Below are 23,404 nucleotides of genomic sequence, written 5' to 3' on the forward strand. Positions count from 1 at the left end.
TAGCACAGGCTCACAGGAAGAGGCCAGATGACAGATGCACGGATGCGCAGACACACTCACGGCTCTAGAAAGAATACACAAACCCACAGACAAGCCGCCTCGCTCCTCAGAGGTCGGCCCGACGCGAGGCCACGCGCGCGAGCACACAGGTGCGGCCCCGGGCCACACGCACACCGCACACAGGCACGCGCGCCCGGCCCTCTGCTGCCGGCGCTGAGAAGGTGGCCGTGCTCACCCAGCATGTTTATTTACTCATTTGTATCAATGAACGTTTGTGCCCGTCTTCTCCCGCCTCTGGGAATCGGGGCCGCCGCGTTTGTCCCCGCGCAGGACACTTGCCCGGACCAGCATCGGGGTTCCCCGACGCTGCGGGCGGTGGACTGGGACTACAAAAGCAGGGGAGGGGGGGTCCCGCAGTGTCGGAAAGGAGGGGCTGCAGAGTCAGCAGCCTGGGACGTTGACGGGGAACCTCCGAGTCCCGCAGGGTAAGAGACGTTTGGCGGGGGCGGACCTCATCATCGGAGGTGTGAGGATTGGGAATGGGCGACCTGGGTTAGGGGGATTGGAGCTGATAACTGAGGGGTCCCTGGAGATAGGAGCCAGCGGGGTCCCGCGGGTTGGGAGCTCCAGACCCTAGGCACAGGTTCGAGGGGTTTGGGCGCCTCCCAGTCGAGGGGGCAGTCGGGCCAGGACCTCCGCTGCCGGGGCTCTGGCCCAGTAGGGACTGCTCGGAGCTGAGGAGGAGGCCACTGACCTGGGAAGGAGGAAAAGAGGGAGGGAAGCAGCCTAGAATCCAAGGGGGCACTAAGCGAGTGCGCGCCGTGTGTGTGTGCGGGCGCTTGTGTCTGTGTGTGTGTGTGTGTGTGTGCGCGTGTGCGGGCGTGTGTGTTGTGTGTGTGCGCGTAGGTGCGCGCGCGTGTGTCTCATCTCGTCCGTCTGTAGGCGCTGGGCTCGGCGAGACGCCGGCGAGAAAGAAGAGGAGGCGAGAGGTGAACTGAGTTTGATCCTGCGGCGGCTACAAGTGGGTCCCGGGCGGGCTGCGGGCGGCGGGCGGCTGGGGCGGGGCGGGAGGCCGGGCTGTGCTCTCCAGCTCCGGCCGCGGGCCCGGCCTCTCACCACGCCTCCGGCTTTGTGAGCGCGCGGGTGGGGGGGTGCTGGCGGGGCGCCCACGGCGCAGCCTCCCGCCTCTATATAAACACACGCATCGCCTCGCTTTGGACTCAAATTCACATTGAGAGAAGCTTTTAAAACCACCAGCCCTGAAATCCTGCCTCCTGCTTTTCCCCCTCTTTCATTCCTTTTGCCTTCCTTTCTTTTTTTTCCCCTCCCCCAGCAGCAACTCCAGAGCCGAGAGACCGCGTCCCGGGACGGACTGCCTTTTCTTAATTGATACAATAGCCCAGCTCGGGTTTTCCACCTCCTCCCCCAACCCCACCCCGCCTCACCCCTCCCGCCCGCCGCCGCCGCCGCCGCCGCCGCCCCAGCGCCCGCCCGGGGCTCTGTCGCCGGCTGCGTCCCATCCCGGCCGCGGCCCGCCGGCTCCGCACCCGCGCTCCGGCTGCCGCGCCCGCCTTTCCGCCTCGCCCGCCGCGCCTGCCTTGGGGGTGCTGCGGCGGCTCAGGGGCTTGGGCGCGCCGCCCGGGGCAGCCCAGGGACGTCTGGGCTCCGGCCTCTCCACTCGCCTCAGCCGGGGTCTCCTCTCTCGTCCCCAAAGTTTCTGGGTTCGTTGGAATTTTCAGATTCAGGATTTTTTCCTTCTTTTTTCTTTTTTTCACCTAGGAATTTTGGGGCCATACTGCAATACTTTTGAGAAATCTACCGCACTTGCTCTCCGCTAGCTCTCTGCCCCCTTCTTTTTTTTTCCGAGCAGGGGAAGGGGCTTACGAGAGAGGCTCCCTCCCGCTGGACAAAGTTTTCCAAAGTTTTCCAAGTGTGATGGTAGCGGGGAGAGCAAACCCACCAGCTTGACTCACGGCTTCATCTCACCTCCCCTAGAGCAGCCCGTAAGCCCGCTATAAAGGAACAATCAAACAAACAAACAAACAAAGTTGCACCCCAGTCGCCTCGTGTCTCCTCTCTTCTTTTAGGCAATTTTTTCCTCCTTCTCTCCGCTCCCCTCGCAGCCTCCACTCCCCTTCCCTCGGCCCCTTCCTCCTTCTCTGTTTCGGCTGGAGGTGCCAGGACCCCCGGCCGCAGCCTGCCCTCCCCCGCTGCTCCGGTCCCCTCCCGTCGGGCCCTCCCCTCCCCCTCTGCGGCCGGCACAGCCAATCCCCCGAGCGGCCGCCAACATGCTCTTTGAGGGCTTGGAGCTGGTGTCGGCGCTGGCCACCCTCGCCGCGTGCCTGGTGTCCGTGACGCTGCTGCTGGCCGTGTCGCAGCAGCTGTGGCAGCTGCGCTGGGCCGCCACTCGCGACAAGACCTGCAAGCTGCCCATCCCCAAGGGATCCATGGGCTTCCCGCTCATCGGAGAGACCGGCCACTGGCTGCTGCAGGTAAGGGCGCGCTCGCTCCGCTGCTCTCCGCGGTCCGCTAGCTGCGAGCGCGGGGCGGACGGAGCGGCGGGCCGGCCAGGGGGCGCCGGGAGCCTGAAGGCACTGGTCCCCGCCCCGCCCCTTCCCTCCTCTCGGCCGCCGCAGCCTGGGCTTCCCTGACCGCCGGCAGCGCGGTTCCGGGACCACGGGCGCCCGCGGCGCAGGTTCAGGAGGCTGGTTAGAGGAGTTCCCAGACCTGAGAGGGCTCCCAAGACAGACTTGCCCGGGTCGCCGCTGGCCTGGCAGGGGGGTGTGGAGCGCCCCGGGGGCGCCCAGCGCGGCTGGAAGCCCGAGGGAGTGTCCGGTCCAGAGCTTCTGTCACCTCTCCTCGGTGCTCAGCCCCAGTCGCCCTCGGCTTTCTGGGGTTGGCTGTGTCACTGGGAGCCGAAACTTGAGTCGGGAGTTGAGGGGGCAGCTTGATTTGCGTTTTAAAACTGTGTTCCCGTGGCGCCGTCGGCAGCGCCAGGTACAGCTGCCCTGGTCCTCGGTCTGCGCGAGTCTGTCTGTTTTGTGGTGGAAGAGGAGGAAGGAAACCCAAGGAAAAACGAGAAGCTGGAGAAGCCAGGGCTCTGGGCTTTCGGGGAAATGGGTCTATTTACTTATTGGGTGGGGACAGTTTGGCAGGAGAGGGAAACTTGGGAGAGGCGAGTGTGGGATCCATGGAGAGAGTGCGTGTGTGCTTGTTAGATGCCGCACAACCCCACTCTGCTGGCGATAATGGGGGTGGGGAGCGTCAGGGACCCGACCCAGGTAGGTAATGGGGAGATTAACCTGGAGTTAACCTCATCCAGTGCTAGACAATCGCTTTTGCAATGTGAAACACACTAGTTTTCTTCTTGGGGTGGGGGACGCCTCTGCGGTACCTGCGGGAGGTGTACACGCGTTTGTCCTGTTAAGGGAAGCAGGGATGTCCTGAAACGAACAGTCCCGGCACCAGAGAGGTGAAGCGAAAGGTGAGCGCTGGGACCTGTGGGTTTAGAGGTGCGAAAGCTTGGCTTGAAATTAACAGACGCGTGCAATCCGCTCGCGTGCGCGCGCACACACACACACACACGCGCACACAAACACACACTCACCCTGCTCTGGGCCGAATGACAGCGAAGCGGGGGCGGGGAGGGGGTTCGAGGTTCCTCTGCCCTGTGGTCTTTCCATGTCCCGGATTTGGCCCTTCTCTTTTGGGGGTTGTTCGTGTAATGAAGTGGGGGTCCCTTCAACCAATGGAAGTATCGCCCCCATCCCTCGCAAAGAAATTCCCAGAGCCTCTCCCTGGCCACCACACTTACAGGGTCAACTGCAGCGGTGCTCTAGGCTTTGGGCTGCGACTTAGGAAATAAAATAACTTGGGCAACGGCTCCCGCCTTTTGGAACTAGTCTGCTGAATCCACGGGCTGTCACCACCCACCCCCACTTCGTTTCCTGACCTCTCTCTGCCCCACCCCCCGCTAGGCCCCCCGTGACCTTTTCTCCGAATCCCACAAGAGCCAATGGGGGTCAGCGTCCAACCTGCACAGAAGTTGGGGAGGGGGAAACCTACCCCTTCTCATCCCTCTAACCCGGAGCCCTAGATCCGGCGGGGGAGAGGGAAATAGGGGGTACGTGTACAGGAGCGCCTAAGGGGTTAATGAGAGCCCTCTGAATCCCAGCGTTATTTTTTCGGAGTCATTTATCAGATTTTACGGGGGACCTCCAAGGGCTCTCCGTTTCCACCGAGCGCCATCTAAACAGAGCCCAGGGCTAAAAATACAACATTTTTGTATAAATTGGACTCGCGGCCCGAGCGGCCGCCCCTATGAAAGTCCTCTTTGTGAAGACCGTGGAAACGGCGGACAAATAACTCTTTATTAATGCCACAAAAAACGCACTTTAATTATAGTTAGGCAGATCAGAGGCGGGGGGTGGGGGCGAGGCGGCGGCGACCTCGGAAAATTCACAACCCAACTTTTGTGTTGAAAGAAAAGAAAAACAGAGGAAAAGAAGGAGAGGAGAGACGGAGGGTGAGACGGAGCGAGTGAGACGGTTATAGCAGACGGAGGGAGGGAACCCTTTGCCTCACCACCCCCTCTGTCGCACCCCCACCTCCGCCTAGATTTTTCTTAAAGGGGAAGACGCCGTCTAGAAAGGCTGCAAGGCGGGGGGAACTCTCCCGGTCCTCCAGCCTGGGAGAGGGGACAGCGTTCTCGCGGCCCAGCCCCCCTCCTAGCTGCTCAAGCGCTCCCGGCTCTTCCCCGTCGCGCGCAGGGGCCGGAGGCGCATGTGGAAAAGTGATTAGGACTCCGGGTTCTGCAGAGTCACTTTTCGGCTGTACTCGGGTGTGTGCATATTTAGCTGGAGAACAGTTTTCCTTGGAAGAAAGGAAAGTGAGGAGGGGGACTAACCCGGGATGGGGGGCTGAGTTGTCCCCTCGGGAGTGCAGGAGCTGGTAGATCTGGAGCCCGAATCAGTACGCCGGTGGGTGGGCAGGAGGGGCGGCTGGACAGGTGGCACCCCTCCCCTTTTCCCGCAATGCCGCCGGGGCAGAAGAAGGGTTAACGTGGGGTGGGGTAGCAAGTGCCGACGTCAAAGGTGAGCGGGACGCCCCTGCCCCCGCCCCTCTGAGGTCCCCACAGTTTCCGGTACCCGCGCGGGGCTGGCTCAGCCAGCCGTTCTGAGAGCCTGGCCGGGCCCCGGCCCCGCAGTCCTCGGCTCGCGCCGCCACCGCCGAGGATCCTGTTACCTGCGCGGGTCGCCCCGCCCGGCCCCACCCCGCCCCGCGCTCGGGTTCCAGACTCCAGGGCAGCATCCAAAGTCCGTCTCCGTTATTTCCAGGACAAAATGCAGTTAGGAAAATCGCTGCTCTTGGCCCGTGACCCCGCCCAGCCGAGTCCTCCGAGGGCCGCCGGGTCCCTGCGCGGGCCACACCGGAGAGCGGAGGAAACTCCAACCCCCATCTGTAGTTGCTGCCTCGGGGCACCGACCGCCTGCCGCTATAAATAATCTTTGGCCTATGGCCACCCCGCGGGGTCTCGCCAGCCCGTGGCCGGGAGCCTGGAAATATTTATTCCGAGAGGCTCCCTAGTGCGGAGTAGGGGTGAGGGGTGGGGGTGGAGACTCCCACTTCGGGTCCAGCAGTCCGGAATACCGCTTTACTCTCGAAAGTCATTACTAAAAAACAGCCTCCTGGGGGTGCCCCTGGGCCTCCGCCTCCTTGCATTATTTATTATCCTCTAGGCCCTACTTCCCAGTTCTTGTGCACGCTATGAAAAATAAAACCTGCGTGCGTGTCTGTGTGAGTGTGTTTGGTGGGGAAAGGGGGCAGGTGACAGTGCCTCCCGTTGGGGTCCGCCGCCCCTCCCTCGCGGGCCCTCTGCAGAAGTGTACCCTGAGACGGACCTTCGGTGTGGCTCCCGCAGGGTTCTGGCTTCCAGTCGTCGCGGAGGGAGAAGTATGGCAACGTGTTCAAGACGCACTTGCTGGGGCGGCCGCTGATACGCGTGACCGGCGCGGAGAACGTGCGCAAGATCCTCATGGGCGAGCACCACCTCGTAAGCACCGAGTGGCCTCGCAGCACGCGCATGTTGCTGGGCCCCAACACGGTGTCCAATTCCATTGGCGACATCCACCGCAACAAGCGCAAGGTAAGAACTCTGCCCCCTTTCTTCCGCGCACCCACTCCCACCTCGGGGCAAGGAGTTCGTGGAGCCCTGGGAAATGCCCCCTGCCGAATCTGTGCCCCCACTTTGCGCACCGTGCTTGAAAACCCAACAGTTCCGCTCCTACAAGGCCTCGAGCCCGGATCTAAGGCCTGCTCCGGCCTCCTCTTGGTCCCTTATCCTGCTGGCCAACTGCGCCGTGGCCACCACCAACGGTGGCTTGGAAGAGCTTGAGCGTGCGGGGTCTCGGGTGTCGAACGCCTGTCCTTGCCTTGCTCCACAGAGCTGGAGAAAGAAGGGGGCAGGACAGTTGGCCTGCTTTCGCCTTTTCGCCACGTTTCCCAGGGAATTCCGAGGACTGGAGACCGATCATTCCAAAATCAAAGCTGCCCTTCCCACCAACGCTGCTTGAAGGGAGGCGCGAGCAGGCGCGGCGCGTGGAAGTTGGGGGCAGCTTGTGCGCTAAGGTGGCAGGGCCTGGTCCGAGAGAAGTGCGGCTAGCTTTGGGCCTCGGAGCACAGAGGCCTGGGCCGTGGGGGAAGGGCGGGCGGGGTCGGGAGAGCAGGCAAGGCACGAGCGGGGATCAAAGCGCACCCACCCCCCTGAAAGAGGAAGGGAAAGTGGGTGTTTATCCCATGGATTTCCCGAGCGACTGGAGGAGGTGCGGAGGAGGCGCGCACCGGGCAGGCCCCTGCCCCTACCGGCTGCATCCGTCTCCCAGCGCGGGCGGCACGTGCTGTTTGAACTGCAGTAACCCGAAAGCGGAGCCGGCGGGCCGGCCCTAAGCCGCCCGGGAGGGAGGCTGCGCGACCTCCCCCACTCCCTTTTTTTCCTCTGGATCAGAGGACTCATCCAGGTTTGAAACCTAAGGAAAGGAAGTGGCGGCAGACCGGGGAAGTGGGGAGGCGGACTCCCTCGCCAGGGGCCGGGTGTGCGGTGGTCTTGGAGAAAGTGGGGAGCCGTCTACTCGCTGGCGCATCCTATAGCACTTGACGTTCTGAACAGCCTGCGAAGGGTAATTCTTAAAGGCAGACAAAAGAAGAAACAAACCGAGGAGACTGGACTGATCCCCGCCCCCACGCCAGTTCCCTTCTACAGCCTGTGTTTCAGGAACTGGAAAGGGGCTCCCAAAGTCCTCTCTTGCATCTGCCCCACTCCGAGCTAGAAGCAGTTATCACAGCCTGGGGGCGGCGGGAGAGGGGTTCTGGGGAGTGGCGGGGAGGAGGCCGGAGGCTTCGGAATGAGGGCTTTTCAAAGGCGTCGGGCAGTTATTTTCCTCTCAGCCTTTGCAACTCCACCACAGGCCCGTTTCAAAGAGTGGGGAGAGAGGAGGCTCAGCTCCAAAGGGGATGGCTGCGTCCTGACCTCCCCTTTCCACAGGCTTTGCCAGAGGGGAATTATTGTCCCCTTTCCGCGGAAGGGGCCACTGAGTAGTAGAGCAGTTGAAGGATACTTGAACCGGATCGTGAGACAGAATTTCCGGGAGAGCCTGCAACACGGGACTGCCTTGTCCATGGAATAGTCTCTGGGCCCCCAAGGACAGTCCTTCTCTGCCGTGCCCGCCTGGGGCTGCTGGACCCTGGGGTGGACAGTGAGTGCTTAGAGAAAGGCAGTGCGGCCAGGACCAGATTGTGAGACCCTGGGGTCCAGAGGGTTTTGGGGTGAGGACGTGGCCTTGGGGTTCCACCCACCCTGGGCCTGACTTGGCCTGGGGCCTCCAGGTGTTGGCTGAGAAGGGCTTGCCAGGAAAGCCCCAAGGTTTTTTGGCCTACACTGTCCATTTACAAAAGAGGGAGAAGGAAGGGAGGGTGCAGATGATCAGTGCTGTAGGAATACCGGGAAGGGAGAGGCAGGGCTGGGGCTGAGTTGGGGCAGAAAGTGAGGGCCCTGGCTGAGGCAGGGTGGCTCCCTATTCAGAACAGCCCGTCCTTTAGCTTCCTGGGGATCCCTGGGGAGTCACCAGAAGCTGGTTCATCCTGCCAGAGGCCTGAGAGCCCCTGCAGGGCCCCCTCTTTGTGTGTAGCTAGCAGTTTTGCTTGCCATGCTGCGGGGAGGGAGTCGAAAGAGAAATGGGTAGTCAGCTAGACAAAAGGATCCTTCCCCCTAAATCTGCCTAATTGATAATCTAAGTTTAGTGAACTCCATGGAAGTCCCGGGGCTAGGTAGGCAGAATCTAGCTGGAGGATAGGAGAACACTCAGGGCCACTGTTTCTAAATATCCATATTGCTCCTGGAGAGAATGGCCCAACTGTTGGACCCAAGGCCTGGTGGACTCAGTGTGGCCGAGGCGGGGGCTGCTGTGTGCCTCGCACTCTGCCTTATCCGGCCCTTGCTGGAGTCAGGGGCTTGACTGTAGCGTGGGCTGCTGGGCCAGGACTGGCCTGGTTAGGAGGTACGTTTGGGAAGTGGGGCCCAGGTGTGCTGGGGCCCGGCTGGTGGGGAACTGGAGCGTCACTGTTTCCACTGGGGCTGGTGGCCCACTCCGCCTCTGGGAGGTCTGACCAGATGTGTTGGAGGGGGCTTCTCACTGCCATCACTGCGCTCCAGGTGTTTGCCCTGGCTGCCCTGGTGGTCTCGGGCCAGCAGGGGTGGGTGGGGTTGCCAGGGAAAAAGTCCATAAAGTCTTGCCCAGTCTACCAGAATCATCTCTGGAAGCCAGGCCTGTGTCCTTGCAGCCAGAGCCTCAGACTCCCTCCCTGCTCCTGGGTTGTCCCTCCCCTGCTCAGGGCCTGGGGTGTCTCTGATGGATAGGGGAGGGACCCCATCTCGCTTTGTGTGTAGAGAGCGTGCAGTATTGCCCTAGAAGAGCAGATGGATTCTGGTTACAAAGGTGAGGGTGAGACAGTTGTCCAAAACATGGAGAAGGAGCTAGGGAATCATTCTAGAAGCTTCCTATGCCCAACCAGGATTGGGCCTGTCCGCTTCTCCTTTGGAGATGGGACTGGACCTCTATGCATCAAGAACCCTGCAGCTTCAGGGCACTGCTGAACAGTGGCCTGGAGTGACCCTCAGGGAACTTGGAGAGTATTTCAGGGGAGGGACTTAGCCAGGGAGCCCCTGGACTGGGGAGACCTCAGGAGTGGTAGTCTTGCCCCTTCTACACAAACCCCTGCCTACAGGGCCTTCTGGGCCTGAAGCAGAGGTCGGGGACTAGGCTTTGGAGGTAAGGGTCAAGAAACCCTGCCTGTCCACCCACCGTCCCTGACCTTTGGGTCTCATCTTGGAACCTTGTGCTGGGGTCTGTGTTGGAATGGAGAGGCCAGGAGAGGCCTCGGCAGGAGGACGGTGCCAGGAGTAGCCATGGTTGTGGGGTCCCGGGGAAGGCTAGCCCACGCTGGCTCTAAGAGGCCTTGGACCAAGGCACAGCCCCTGGCTACGGTGATGTCCACCAGGCTCAGCTCAGGGCAGAAGGTCCAGCCTGCACTGGATGGAAGGCCAGTGGCACAGCCAGGCAGCTCTGCTGCTGGGAGATTTGCCCCAGCCCACGGGCATAGGCACAACGCCTTTGTTCTGCCAGTACAAGTCCTTTACCCAAAAGTTACTGTAGCACCAGTGGGTGGGCACAGGGGCTGCTGAGGGGGCGGGTGACAGGAGCGGATGTATCTGAAGGTCAGTGGGGGAGGGAACCCATGGTCAGCTGCCAAGGCGCCTGGGAGTGGGTGCCTCCCTCTGCATGCCCTTGTGCCAGGCAGTGGGTGGGTGGGCGGCCTGGACGCAGGGGCCAGCCCTTCCCTCTGTCCCTCCTTTCTGTGTCCTTCTCCCAAGGCAGGGAGGGGTCCAAGGCTGTGGTGCTGATGTGTTTGCTCACTCTCCCAGCCTTGGAAGACAAAGGTGGCCTTGGCGGGGAGTGAGAAGGCTTGGTGGGGTCTGCCCTGGCCCTGGCCCTCCCATGCTAGTCACTGTATCTGTCTTGGGTCCCCTAGGCCTAAAAAGAAGCAGCTGCAGGGCCCTGAGACACGCTGGGACCACACCAGCGTGGCGGGGACAGCTGGCCTCACCCTGAGAGTGGACTTCACCCTGAGAAGCTTCCCCTTCAGGACCCTTGGATGAATTCAGAGCCCACCAGGCCTGGCAGAGGGCAGCTCTGTGGGATCTGGAGTGGTGGGAGGCAGGGGGTTCAGGGCTTCTGGTGGGTGTGGCCAGCCATGTTCTGCACTGTGGCCTTGGGAGGGCCCCTCCCCACCCACTGCTTTCTAAGGCAGTGGTTCCTGGTGGCTGGAGGCAGGAGACGTAAGAGCAGCCGGGCAGACCTCAGAATCTGTGGCTCTGCGGGCATCTGCCAAGTGCCGCCCGCCCCTCCTTGTCTTGCCCACCTTGTGCTGTGTGGAAGTTAGGGCAGTGGGGGGCACGTCTCCAGGTGGGATGATCACAGCTGGAGGCACATGGTGGGCAGGCGCTGTGCTCCGACTGCTGGAGCCTACTGGGGATCTGGGCCAGCCTCCCCGCAACCAGAGGGACTGAGTATGCCCAGCCCCACACACCCGGATTGGACATTTCCAATTCTGGATGAAGCTGCCTGGCATTTCCAGTGGGCCAGGGTGAAGCTGAGGCCCGCTGGAAATGCCAGGCAGCTGGGAAGATGACGTGCTCTCACCCCCCTTGCCTGAATATAAAGTACACACCTTGGCGTCACCCCTGTGCGGACGGCTGCCTCAGCGGCGGCCTGCCCTCTGTTATTCTTTCCACTCCGCAGGCCGAGGCTCCGGTGGCTTGGCCGGGTGGCCTGCCCAGGCCCCCACCCTCCTGGGCAGCCGCTTCCATTCCTCCCAGTCTGAGTCACTGGCCCGGGCAGTGGGTCCCTGCTTTAGCTCTGCCGGCTCCTGTGCCCATCCATTTGTCCATCTGTCCACACCGACCAGCAGAGAAGGGGGAGGCTATGTGGCTGAGCAAGCGTGGCACGCAGGGCCATAGGGGTTCACAGAGTGACTTCCCTCCCAGGGCACTGGGTGAGAGGCGGGAGGGGAGAGGAGACCTGATTGGGGGGAAGGCACTTGTAGAAATACTGATGGGGAATCTGAGCCTTCACCAGCCCCTGGGGGTGCCCCCGGACGCTTGTGGGATCAGCTCCCACTCCAGAGGGAGGAGAGAAGCAAAGGTGCGGACTCCTGAGCCTGTGGTGTCCTTGGGGGCTTGGCGGGGGGGTTGTCCAAGGCCATCCCCTCCCGGCGAGTGCCCTCCTCCCTCCAGCCCCAGCCTCCCAGGCTGCAGCAGGTCAACCCGGACAGGCGCTCCTGCTCTCCTGCACCAGCCCTGGCGGGAAGGCCATACCTGCCGCTCCCTCTGCAGGGTTTGGTCTGGGCCTGGGCTGGCTTTCAGTGACCTTTGTCCGGCCTTCTTGGCTGACTTTTGGGAATTCCGAGGGAAGCCCCAGAGGGAAACAAAGCAGCCTGGCTCCTGCGATGTCTGTGGTCAGGGAAGTAGCTTCGGCCCGAACCCGTCCTCTCTTCACTCAGAGCCGCTCCCTGGCACCTTCCCAGTGTGCCCCAGTCCTGACCCTAGCAGGCGGCGGCCTCAGACCCAGCCCTCCCTGACGCAGCCCTGGCAGCCCTCTGCCCCAGCCACCGCCTCCGCCTCCGCCATCCTTTGCGGTGGGTGGTGGTTTCAGAGCTGCCCCAGCTTCCGGAAGTGCCTGCGTTGTTACCCCTGGGCACAGACCCAGAGATGAGGCCGTGGAGGCTTCCCACACTGGGGAGGCCCCAGTGCCTGTGGAGCAGCTGGGCTAGAGGAAGGGGCCTGGACCTGGTGCCTCGGAAGCCAGCCCCCGGGGCTGGAGTGCCCTCCACTCACCTTTGCTGGGCTTCTTATTGGGGCGGTTTCTCCACCTTGCGGTGGGCTCTGAGGAGCGCCATGGACAGCCTGGCGGAAAGGCCCTCAGAAGGGCCAGTTGGGCCTCTCCTGAACCCTGTGGGGAAACAGCTTCAGGAGGGGTAGCGGCCTGCTGGCTGTCACTCAGCAAGTCAGCTGCGGCAAAGACAGAGTCCTGGAACTGCCTTCACTTCTCTTCCAGAAGCCTCAGCCCCAGGGGCCTGCAGGTGCTGGGTGGCAGTGGCTTTTCCAGGATTCCAGCTTCTGGCCTTGCCCATGGACCCCCTCCCCATGGGGGTCAGGTGTGGACCCCTGTCCTCGGAGTCTTCCTCTCAGTTCCAGGTCCCCCTGGGGCCTTCTCTCTTCCTGGGCTGTCCCTGCCTGCCCTCCAGGGCCCCCATGGCCTGGGAAGGAGCAGTTCAGCCGGCCATCGCTAGAGGGCGCAGGAAACGGCACCCATGGGGCAGGGCAGAGCTTGTCCATGGGTGAGGTGGGGGCCCTCCATGCTCCCCCTTTTGAAACCCTGGGATGGCCCCTCCCGGGCCACTATAGCCCGTTTGGGGTGCGTGAGTAGGGGCTGGAAGGCACTCTCCAGAGAATTCGAGCATTGCCAAGTTCTGGGCCACTCTGAAGGGATAGCATCTGCCTAGGGGCAGGTGGGTGCTGATGTTTGGGAGCTGATGTTTGCGTGCAGATGTTGACGTGCTCGGTGGATTGAAAGGAGGTCACCTGGCTCCACCTCACTGTTTTACAAATGAGGAAACTGAGGCTTGGGGGAGCAGGTGGCCACTCGGCCATGATCACATTGGAAGTTGCTGGACGATGCGCAGTTACAGCTCAGCCCCTTTTTCGTCACCCGCTGCACCTTAGAGCCCACTGGCTTCGACTTTGGCTGGGCCTGGTGGACGTGGCCTCTGCCTTTTCCCCACTCCTCACATCTGTCTTTGGATCAGGTCTCCCATGTGCTGGGGGCCCTGGCCAGCCCCTACCCTGCACCCTCCATGACAGAACCCCTAGTCTGTCCTCGGCTGGCTGGCTCTGGGCCAGCTATGACCTCTCTGGCCGTCCCTGTCCCACCTCTGGGCTCCCTGTCCCGCCATGGAGATTTTCCTGCCCTCTGTCTCGTTTCCCGATGCCCTTTCCCTTTCTATGTTCGGCTGTCTGCTCACTCCATCGTCTGCTCACCTTGTGACTCTCTGCTGTCTGTAAGGGGTGCTTCAGTGGCTGGTGCTGGGCTCCAGGGTAAGGGCACCCTTCCATTCCCCCAAGACCCTTCATTTGCCCAAAGGTTGAACCTGGAATCCTAAGGACAGGAGCGTTGGGGGTTGAAGCAAACAAGCACTGCCTTTATCCATCGCTCTCTGAAGGGAGGCAGCAGTTAGAGTCCCCTAGAAATTCCCTGTGACCCCCAAAACTGGGCAAGGTGTGAATGACCCATCTGGGCCTAGGCTGACCTAGGCGACCTCCTATCATCCTTCTACCTCTCAGTTGTCCCTTTGTAGCAGGCCTGCCCCAAACAGTGCAGGCCTCTCTGCCCCTTGCCGGCCTCCTGCCCTCCCTCCCTCCCTCCACCGGGAATTTCGGAATGAAAGTGCTATTGTGAATGCCTGGCTGGGCCACTGAAGGGCCAGCACTGTTATTTCTGCAAACCAGCCCTCCCATTAGCCATGCAGGGCCCAGGCCAGGAAAATGTTACCTTTCCTCCCTGAGCTGACTGCAGGGGAAATTCTCACATTTACAGTTTGTGCGGTGGTTGTGTTTGGGGGGCAGGAGGGGAGGGCGGCGCGTGTGTGTGGTTTGCATGGGGTGGGGTGGGGGGCTCCCTCTTCTGCTTGTCCCTCCCCTCCCAGCCTTTGCTTGGTGCTGGTAGTGGGGGGCACTCACCCTTCTCATCTGAACTCTGGTGGGATGGAGGCTCCTGCTTGCGAGTGAGACCCACGGGCTATTGGTAAATAAACTAACATCTTCCCCTCTCCCCCACACATGAAAAGCTTGTGCTGGGAGACCTGGGTGAGGAGGGGTGGCGAGGGGGCTGCGGAGCCAGTCGGGAGGACAGAAGGCAGGGAGGTGGAAACAGGACTCACTGGCCGCTTCCAGTGGCCCTGGAAGATGCTGGGAATTCACAGGGCTTCGGTTTGTCTTTATGATCTTTGGGGGTGGAAAGCCATTGTCCCCAACCCCCCGGTTCTGGACCTGGCCTAACTGAAGGCCTTTTAATGGCATAGCTGTTAATAAAATTCCTGGAATCTGCACCCAGTAGGTGTTTCCCCAAGTGATAAGTTTTGGTTCTCAGGAAGTCCTGCTTGAGGTCTAGTCTCAGGCTTTCTTGCTGTTCCATCCGTGGAGTGGCTTTCCCCCGAGGGCCGTCCCTACTTCCCCGTGCAGTCCGATGCCTGTGCTCCACTTCTCCCAGCACACCTGCCCTTTGTCCTGCGATTCCGAAATGGGCTTTGCAGTGTAAGGGCAGCCTCCCTGCTCTGGCCCGCTCAGCCCCTACTTGTGCCCCTCGCAAGCCACATCCCCCAAAGACTTGCTGGCAGCTGGCCTGCCCAGCTCCCAAGGCTTTGCTATTGTTTGGAAGCTGAAGTTCTCCCTGGTTGCGTTCATTGTTCAGGCAGAGTGAGGGGCTGGCCAGGGGCGGGCTGTGCCAGTTGGCTCACCCACCTGCCTCTCTGCCTTCCAGGTCTTTTCCAAGATCTTCAGCCACGAGGCCCTGGAAAGCTACCTGCCCAAGATCCAGCTGGTGATCCAGGACACACTGCGCGCTTGGAGCAGCCACCCCGAGGCCATCAATGTGTACCAGGAGGCACAGAAGCTGACCTTCCGCATGGCCATCCGGGTGCTGCTGGGCTTCAGCATCCCTGAGGAGGACCTGGGGCACCTCTTTGAGGTCTACCAGCAGTTTGTGGAGAACGTCTTCTCCCTGCCTGTCGACCTGCCCTTCAGCGGCTACCGGCGGGTGAGCACCCAGGGCCAAGGAGGAGACGGGCAGGGGCACCCATGAGCCTCCTCTCGGGGGGCGGGGGGCTGACCCCGAGACAGGCACCTAGGCATGGGGCCCATGGCAGAGGGGAGAGGTGTCAGCGTGGGCTAGGAGGAGGCTGGAGTCTTCCCTGGTGATCCCGAGGCTCAGATGGGAGCCCCCCTTCCATGTGGGTGACAGCCCTTTCTCCCCACAGGGCATTCAGGCCCGGCAGATCCTGCAGAAGGGGCTGGAGAAGGCGATCCGGGAAAAGCTGCAGTGCACACAGGGCAAGGACTACTCGGACGCCCTGGACCTCCTCATCGAGAGCAGCAAGGAGCACGGGAAGGAGATGACCATGCAGGAGCTGAAGGTGGGGGGGGCACATGTCCCTTGCTGGCAGCACCAGCACCCACACTGCACTCTGAGCTTTCCCCGATGGAAACGTGCCCGGCCCTTTCTACCCCCCTCTAGTCGCGCCCCACACATGCTTTCTGAGCAGCGGCTGGACACGGTGAAACTGGAAGCAAAGTCCGTGTCCCTGCCCCTGCTGTGCAGGATGCAATGGGGCATCCTCCTCTCCCCATGGCCTGCAGGGAGCTCATGCCTGGGAGTGATCTCAGTTCATGTCCTGGTCCCAATATCCCTGGGAGGCCATCTAAGGAAACGCAGGCCCACAAGGGGAAACCACTTGCTTGATGCCAGCCTCAGCCCTTGGGGAAGAGCAGGGGAGATTTGCATGTGGAGTCTCCTCCCCTAGCCCAGGCTTTTCAGGTTGCTGGCACTTTGCCTCCCCTTCCATCGCCCCCACGCCTGGTGAACCCAGCTGTGCTCCACGAAGGGCCTGCTTGCCCTGCTTTGGGTGGATGTTTCACCCGAGGAGGGCTCACTCACCTGTCCCCCACCTGAGCTCTGCATGCCCCTCCACTGCCGGTGCCCACAGACACTCACTGCAGCCTCCCCTGCCCTCTGTCTTTGCCTCCCCGTATTCTAGCTCCAGCTTCTTTACTGGGGAGGTAGGAAGAAGCCCGAGTGGTTTTCCCATTATAGTCAGCTTTCTGATTTATGGGGGGTGCCATGGCCAGTAATGGGCCCCGGTCCCTTTATTCCCTTCCCTGGGCCCAGAGTCCACATTTGGGGAATGCAGGCATTGCCGAGATGACCTGCTGGGGCCTTTCTATGGGGAACCCATGGTCCTGGTGTCCTGCTCCCCAGAGAGCCCTGGAGGGGTCTTCAGGTCCTCTGGAGGTCACCTCTCCTCAGCCTCATCCCAGGTCTCCAGAGGTGTGGCCCCAGGCTGCCTGCCAGACCCCATTGGCTCCCCTGACTCCCCCGACATCCTCCTGTGTTGGAGGAAGGGGCTGGCACTGGGAGTGGGAAGGCCACTTCGCCCACAGTGCACACGCACACCTGCGCTCAGGGCCCGGCTCCTTGGGATTTGTTCTTTTTCTCCTGTGAGCCCACTGCATATCAGGCCTGTGGGGCTGGCCCAGGACCCCTGCAGTGAGTGAGAAGTGGCGCTACTTCGAGGGACTCTAGGCCAGTGCTCTGCCTGTGTCACAGCAGTTTTGTCTTCTGCCCAGCCAGGGACTGACTGTGACTCTCATGTCCATGTTGACACTAATGCCCCTGCACATGAGGCTCAGAGGAAGCAGAGTTCACTGCAGGAAGCAGGCAGGGCCCAGCACAGATGACCTGGGCACAGGGGCCACTGGCCGAATGGGGCAGCCTCTGCCTGGCTGAACCCAGACCTCCAACAATGCCTCTCCTCTGTGGCCTGCAGGATGGGACCCTGGAGCTGATCTTTGCGGCCTATGCAACCACAGCCAGCGCCAGCACCTCGCTCATCATGCAGCTGCTGAAGCACCCCGCTGTACTGGAGAAGCTGCGGGAGGAGCTGCGGGCTCATGGCATCCTGCATAGCGGTGGCTGCCCCTGCGAGGGCACCCTGCGCCTGGACACGCTCAGTGGGCTGCGCTACCTGGACTGCGTCATCAAGGAGGTCATGCGCCTGTTCACGCCCATTTCTGGCGGCTACCGCACTGTGCTGCAGACCTTCGAGCTCGATGTGAGGCTGGGCCCGTGGCACAGGGGGTGGGGAGGCGGGGGCACTGTGATGGGGGTGAGATGGGAGACCAGCCTCCACTTCGGGGACTTCAGGCTTGCTTCAGGGAGCTTTCAGTCTGATGGGAGAAGCGCGCCCCAAATGCAGTCAGATAAAAGCAAGCTGGGCGGAAAAGCAAGCTGGGCGGCATACGTGAGTTGCATGTGCACGTCTACAGATAAGAGCCTGGACTAACAGGCTGCGTGCGGCAGGCTGGCCAGGCCTTGGGGGCCACTGTGGGGTGTTTCTAGGAAGAGGCAGGTTTGAACATCGGGGCTGGGCAGGGAGCGGGCAGTCCTGGTCCCTCTGTGGGCCCCTCTGGCTCTTACCACCTGCTCCCCGGCCCCCCTCTTGATCCAGGGTTTCCAGATCCCCAAAGGCTGGAGTGTCATGTACAGCATCCGGGACACCCACGACACAGCGCCCGTGTTCAAAGACGTGAACGTGTTCGACCCCGACCGCTTCAGCCAGGCACGGAGTGAGGACAAGGACGGCCGCTTCCATTACCTCCCGTTCGGCGGTGGTGTCCGGACCTGCCTGGGCAAGCACCTGGCCAAGCTGTTCCTGAAGGTGCTGGCGGTGGAGCTGGCCAGCACCAGCCGCTTTGAGCTGGCCACGCGGACCTTCCCCCGCATCACCCTGGTCCCCGTCCTGCACCCTGTGGATGGCCTCAGCGTCAAGTTCTTTGGCCTGGACTCCAACCAGAACAAGATCCTGCCGGAGACAGAGGCCATGCTGAGCGCCACCGTCTAACCCAAGCCCACCCGCCTCAGCCCAGCCCAGGCAATGGGGAGGCGGTGATGGGAGGTAGAAACCTGTGTGTGGGAGGGGCTGGAATGGGGAGGGCGAGTGGCCCCCATGCTTGCCCTTCCCTGGTCCCCCTCCCTGGCAAACCCTACCCAAAGCCATTGGGCTCCATCCTTCCTAGGGCCAGGCTCCCCTTCTGGGTCCCACTTCCCTCCAGCTCAGCCCCTGGGAAGGGCGTGGCGGGGGCTCTGCATGCCCGTGACAGTGTTAGGTGTCAGCTCGTGCTACAGTGTTCTTGTGATGTTCTGAACTGCCCCGTCCCTCCATTCCCTTTGGACCCTTTTAACTGCAGCTGGGGGACGGGAAGAGCGGTGCCCCCTCTAGCACACTCTTCAGTGTCTCCTCTTCCTGTGCCCCCACTGCGTCTGCCCAGGAACAGCATCCTGGGTAGCAGGAGTCAGCCTTGGGGCGGGGGCTGCCACTAACCTGGAGACTGTCTTTCCTCATGCCCCCGTTCCTGCCCTCCCCCGCTGGTTTGGACATTTGAAATTATTGCTGCTACTTGTTCTGTCCTCTGACCTTGGGGCAAAGGATCCCCGGGTCCTGTCTCCCCAGCATCCTCCCTGGTGGCCCTGGGTAGGTGCACTGACACCCCCACCTTCCCACCCCCTGCTGACCCAGGCCCTCCTACACACTCGGGCCTGTGGCCCTCGGCTGGCTCACGTGCTGCCCGCCCCCATATTTATTCACTGCTAGAGAATCTTGGGGATGCTGGGGTCCGGAGCAAACATCTCCTCTCCGGCATGCCCCAGCCTGTGTTCCAGCTGTCCCGGCCAGACTTCTGTGAGTGAAGAGGAAGGGGTCTCTGGTCAAACCCAGCCCCCAGGCCTAGGGTTGAACAGCCTTCCCTGGCTCTGGGCATTATTATTTGGGTTTGATCTCGGAACCTCACTCCTGGGCTGAAGTCTGGAGCCTCTGCCTTGTCCCTGGTGGAGAAGGGACATGGCCCATTGCTTCCTCCCTGTCCTGTCAAAAACTCTGATCAGGTAGATTTGGAGGTGGCCAAGATATCGTGCTCGGCCCCTGTTCGCCCCAGTGCCCCTGACTCCAGTGCGTGAGTACCGGGAAAGATACGGGTTCTTCTGATGGGGCGCCGGGGCCTCCGTCTTCCTTTCCTTAACCCTCCCCCTTTGCCCTCAACCCTGAAAAAGGTGTCCTGGAAGTCCCTTCCACCTCTATGCCACTGTCTGCTTAGCCCAGCTCAGGGGTGGGGAAGAGGCGAAAGCGTGGGGGAGGTGAGCACAGCGGCAGTCCTGCCTGGGAGCTGACTCCGGGCTGGCGGTGTGGTCTCTGGGCAGCTGCGGGGAGGCTGCCGCCAGAGCTGAAGAGGCGGCTACGTGCGGTTTGTCAGAGGGATTGGGTTGGAAACTGGCCAGTTGGGATGACTGGGTGAAAGAGGAGTAGCTCCTGCCACTGGCGTTTTGAGTGTTGGCGATTTGGGATGCCTCCTGGGAATGGTCTGGGGCCTTCGGTGAGTCTCTAAGCAGTTGTGTCTGCTTTCAGATTTTTCCTTGCTTTCTGTGTTTCTCTATTGGTTTTTGATGCTGTCGAAATCACAGAAGCATGAAGGACGTCTCAGTCCCCAGTCGCTGCCGTGAGCACCTCAGTGGCTCCCTGAGACCAGATCCCGTGGGCCGCCCCACAGACCAACCCTGACCCCACTCACGGCCGCCCTGACCGTAGACTTCAGGAACAGCCCGTACCACGCAGGCCCTCTACAATCTCCGACTCAGATATTTCATTTCTTTCCTGCTTTTCCACTACTAAAAAAAAGTGTGGAACAGACATTATTGGCAAAAATAGTTCAACGCTTTTAAAAACGTTGGTAAAAATCCCTTAATCACCCCAATTCTGAAAAACGGGCCAGAATGGGTAAAGACTTGTGGAAGCTTGCTATATAGCTACATAGTGCACCAGAACCTATACCCCCGACCCCCCCCACACAAAACCAGTATCTGGAAGGTCCGTTTGCCTTTGGGCTGATCCAGCTGGCCCTGAACCATTTGCTTTTGCCTATCTAGGAGAGCAGTAAGCAGAACTTCAGACAAGAAGCCCACTGGGTCTGGTCCAGGGGAGGGTCAGGGGGCATGGGGCTGGAAGGTCTCAGGGACCTTCCCTTGGGGTGGCCAGCCTGGTAGGGGGCAGAGAAGGAAAAGCTGAGGGGGGGGGTCCCTGTGAGGGAGGAGAGAAGGATCGTTTGCCCCGCTGGGTCTCAAAGGCAATGAGAAGAGAGCCGAAGAAAGCTCTGGCTGGCTGACGGATTCCCTGTGTTGTAATTCGCCCCTCCTTTCAGCTCTTTAGTGAGCTACTGTGTCTGTGTGTGTGTGCGTGTGTGTTTCATAGATCTAGCATTAGATGGGTGATATTTCTCACTTATCATCCCTAACTATTGTAACTTGACCTAAAAAAGATGAAACCCACACAACTCATCCTGCCACGGGCTTGCAGATCGAAGCACTTTCAATGTTGGGCGTGGGCGTTTGTGTTCCGGGCACCACCACGACCCTGCCCAGATGGCTATAGTATTTTATACACAAACTTTGTTTTTCATAAATGTTATAATTTTGCGTCTGTCTTTATAAACTATTATAAGTACTATTTTTGTTATAATTCAAAATAGATATTTAGTATAAAGTTTTTGCTGTTAAATATTTGTTATTTAGTAAAATATGAATTTTGCTCTATTGTAAACATGGTTCAAAATATTAATATGTTTTTATCACAGTTGTTTTAATATTGAAAAAGCACTTGTGTGTTTTGTTTTGATATGAAACTGGTACCGTGTGAGTGTTTTTGCTGTCGTGGTTTTAATCTGTATATAATATTCCATGTTGCATATTAAAAAAATGAATGTTGTGCATTTTGTGATTTTGGAAATACTCAGTGTGGCTCTTTCATAGGCTTCCATAATAAACCATGGGGACTCACCCTTGTCTCTGTTGCCTCTCTGCCCTCTGCCTTCTCAGCTTTACTGCAAGGTCCTCCCGGGCCACCTGTGTTCACATCAGCAACGCCCTGTCCACTTTGTCATCTAGGAAGCACTTCCCTAAAACCTCTGTCCCACGAAGCCAGTTCGATGTTCCTTGCATGCAGGCACAGAGGTCTGTGTCAGTCCTGGGAGCAGAAGGTTCCCTGGGAAGGGGCGAGAGAACCAGTCAGTCTGTTGCGGGAGAGGCAGTGGGAAGGACGTTCCGACTGTGGCCATTGCTGGCGTGCCAGGTGTCTCGGGGACAGAGGGACCAAGAGTTCTGAGCCTGTCTTGTTAACTTGAGCGAGGACACTGATATTCACAGTGACGTGGCAAATTGGGGAGCAGAATTCAGTTCTGACATGCGGCCTCGAGCTCCATGCCAGCACTTCTCAAAGCCTATTTTGTGGGTGTTGTGTGATCACATAGATTCCAGGATCAAATGAGTTTGGGAAATGGGTTAAACAGTCATCCTGGTTCCCTTTCTGCAGGCCTTGTCAGAACCTTGAGCCCCAGGATGCGTAGCCTCAGGAGCAGTAGAGTGTGGGGTAGACACAGCTGCAGCCTTCTCCATGCCTCGGATTATCTCATTTCACAGAAAGATCCGAAGCCTGTCACAAAGGCTTGAGGCGAGGACCAGCAATGGGCCCGGCTCTCAGTGCTTTGAAAAGCAACCCCCAGGTGGTTCCTGGGATGGGGGGCTGTGGGTGTCAAGGGAGGGCAATGACAGAGCCTCGCCCCTCAAGCTGCACACTGGGAACCAGGAAAGGCTGGCCCTAGCCTCTGCCCCGCCCTGGTCCCATCACCAGAGCCTGAGGGCGAAGGCCCACCCCAAGCTGGCCTGAGAAGAGCCCATTTGCGGCTGGAGCGTTTCTTTTTGGTATAGTCAGTCAGACTCAACCTCGGCTCAGAGCACCCTGACCCAGGCACACCCCGGGGTGCAGGGCTTGGCTCTGCCTAGGTCTCGGAGCCTGGCCACCCAGAAGACTGCCATCGGAGCAATGTCACCAGAGCGGGGATGCTCAGTAGCCCTGACCCCAGCTCACCTGCTCTGGCGTCATTTCCGCCTCACCGCCCCGCTCCACATTGTGAAGGTGCCCCAGCCCTCCACTCCCTTCAGGATGGGGGAAGGGGCGGGGACTGTCCTATAGCCACAAAAAGCAGACGGTAGTACTGGGAGCCTGCCCCACCCCACACACGCCCGCTCCAAGGGGCACCCTCAGACGGAGACCCCCAGCGTCCTGAGAAGCAGTGAAAAGCCCCAGCTTCTGCAGGGAGTCCTGCCAGGAAAGGTTGTCGCTTTCCAGAGAGTAAATTCCATTCCTCCTGGTGGAATATCCTGTGTGGCAGCAGAGGCAACGGAAGCCTGGCCCCTGGGCTGCCTCGGCCTGACCACCCTGCTGGAGGTAGGCGGGCCCAGCTGGGCAGGCGGCTGGCCCTGTCATCACCCAGGCTGTCCTTGCCTCTCCCCTGTGGGCCCAGTGGGTCAATGACGTCCCCGACACGGTCGCCTACCCCAGGGATCTCCTGGCCTGGAAGGAGAACAACACAGACCGCTGTGGACAGACAAACACGGACTCTGTTTGTCCAGGAATTGGGGCGCCAGTTTGGAGGGAACTCACAGACCGCACGCTCTGCCACTTCTCTGCACTTTTCCAAAACAGCCTGGCCTTGGCTGGGCCAGGTTGCCCAGGGTGGCAGGGGGCTGGGAGCCAGGAACAGAGCCGGGAAAAGCAGGGCTGGGGGGGCCAGCATGGGGGGTAAACAGGTGAGGACAGGAACGCTGCTCTGCTGCCTCTGCTTAGCTCTGACATGCCTTGGAGGGGAGACGGAGAAGCAGGCAAGAGGGGAAGAGGGAGGGGGGCAGATGAAGAGAGAGGGAGGAGAGGGAGGGAAAGGAGGTAGAGAAGCAAGGAGATGGGAGGAGCAGGAAAGAGAATGCCCTTGTCTGGCTTCCCAAGAGACTCTTAATTCCAGCCCCTTCAGCTTTGGCTCCTCCCTGTGAAAAGAAACCCCAATACCCGCTAAGCGCTGGCGCTCTGAGACTCTGGCCTCCTCCAACAGCTCCTCCATCCCGTGTAGCAGGTGAGTGACAGGGAGCAGGCGAGTGACAGGGACCCCAGAAAGGTTTCTGTGTGAGTGGGGTGCTGTAACCGCCCCCCAGGCTGCTTGAAGCACGGTGAGGGCTCCTTGGCTACCAGTAGCCATGGGGCCATGGGGCCGGCCCAGCTGAGGGTATGTAGGTGGCCTGGGAGGAGGGTGAGCTTGGGGGGCTCTGGCCCCTCCTTCCTGGCTGGTCTGCACCCACACAAGTCCTGGCTTTGGCATGCCTTCCTTCCTGAAGTTTCCTCTTCTGGGACTGGGGCTTAGCTTCCCTCTGAGCCAAATGTTACAGAGAACACATCACGAGTGGCTCTCCTGGAGTGGTGGCCCTGGAGATGTGCGTGGAAGGTCTTTCTCTGAGCCCGGAGCTGCAGAGGTCAAATGGAAGCTCCCTGCGAGGACCCTTCTTGGCCTAACTTGGGCCACACGCCCAGCCCTGGCCAGGAGGATGGCTTCCTCTGATTAGGTAGCTTGGAGTGGGGTCAGAGGGGTGGT

At 60.5% G+C, this 23,404-nt stretch overlaps 1 protein-coding gene across 1 annotated transcript; it reads left to right on the plus strand.

Moving 5' to 3' along the window:
- The first annotated feature begins 1,505 nt into the window (after positions 1 to 1,505).
- On the plus strand, positions 1,506 to 20,765 carry CYP26B1 (cytochrome P450 family 26 subfamily B member 1). Its single transcript, XM_039463388.2, has 6 exons — positions 1,506 to 2,492; positions 5,921 to 6,145; positions 14,649 to 14,924; positions 15,145 to 15,300; positions 16,711 to 16,995; positions 17,392 to 20,765. The coding sequence occupies exons 1-6, from the start codon at positions 2,289 to 2,291 to the stop codon at positions 17,782 to 17,784; spliced, it is 1,539 nt and encodes a 512-aa protein (XP_039319322.1). The 5' UTR covers positions 1,506 to 2,288; the 3' UTR covers positions 17,785 to 20,765.
- Positions 20,766 to 23,404: the final 2,639 nt, after the last annotated feature.

Source organism: Saimiri boliviensis, chromosome 1 (assembly GCF_048565385.1).
Source record: "Saimiri boliviensis isolate mSaiBol1 chromosome 1, mSaiBol1.pri, whole genome shotgun sequence".
In the NCBI taxonomy this organism is placed as follows: Eukaryota; Metazoa; Chordata; class Mammalia; order Primates; family Cebidae; genus Saimiri; species Saimiri boliviensis.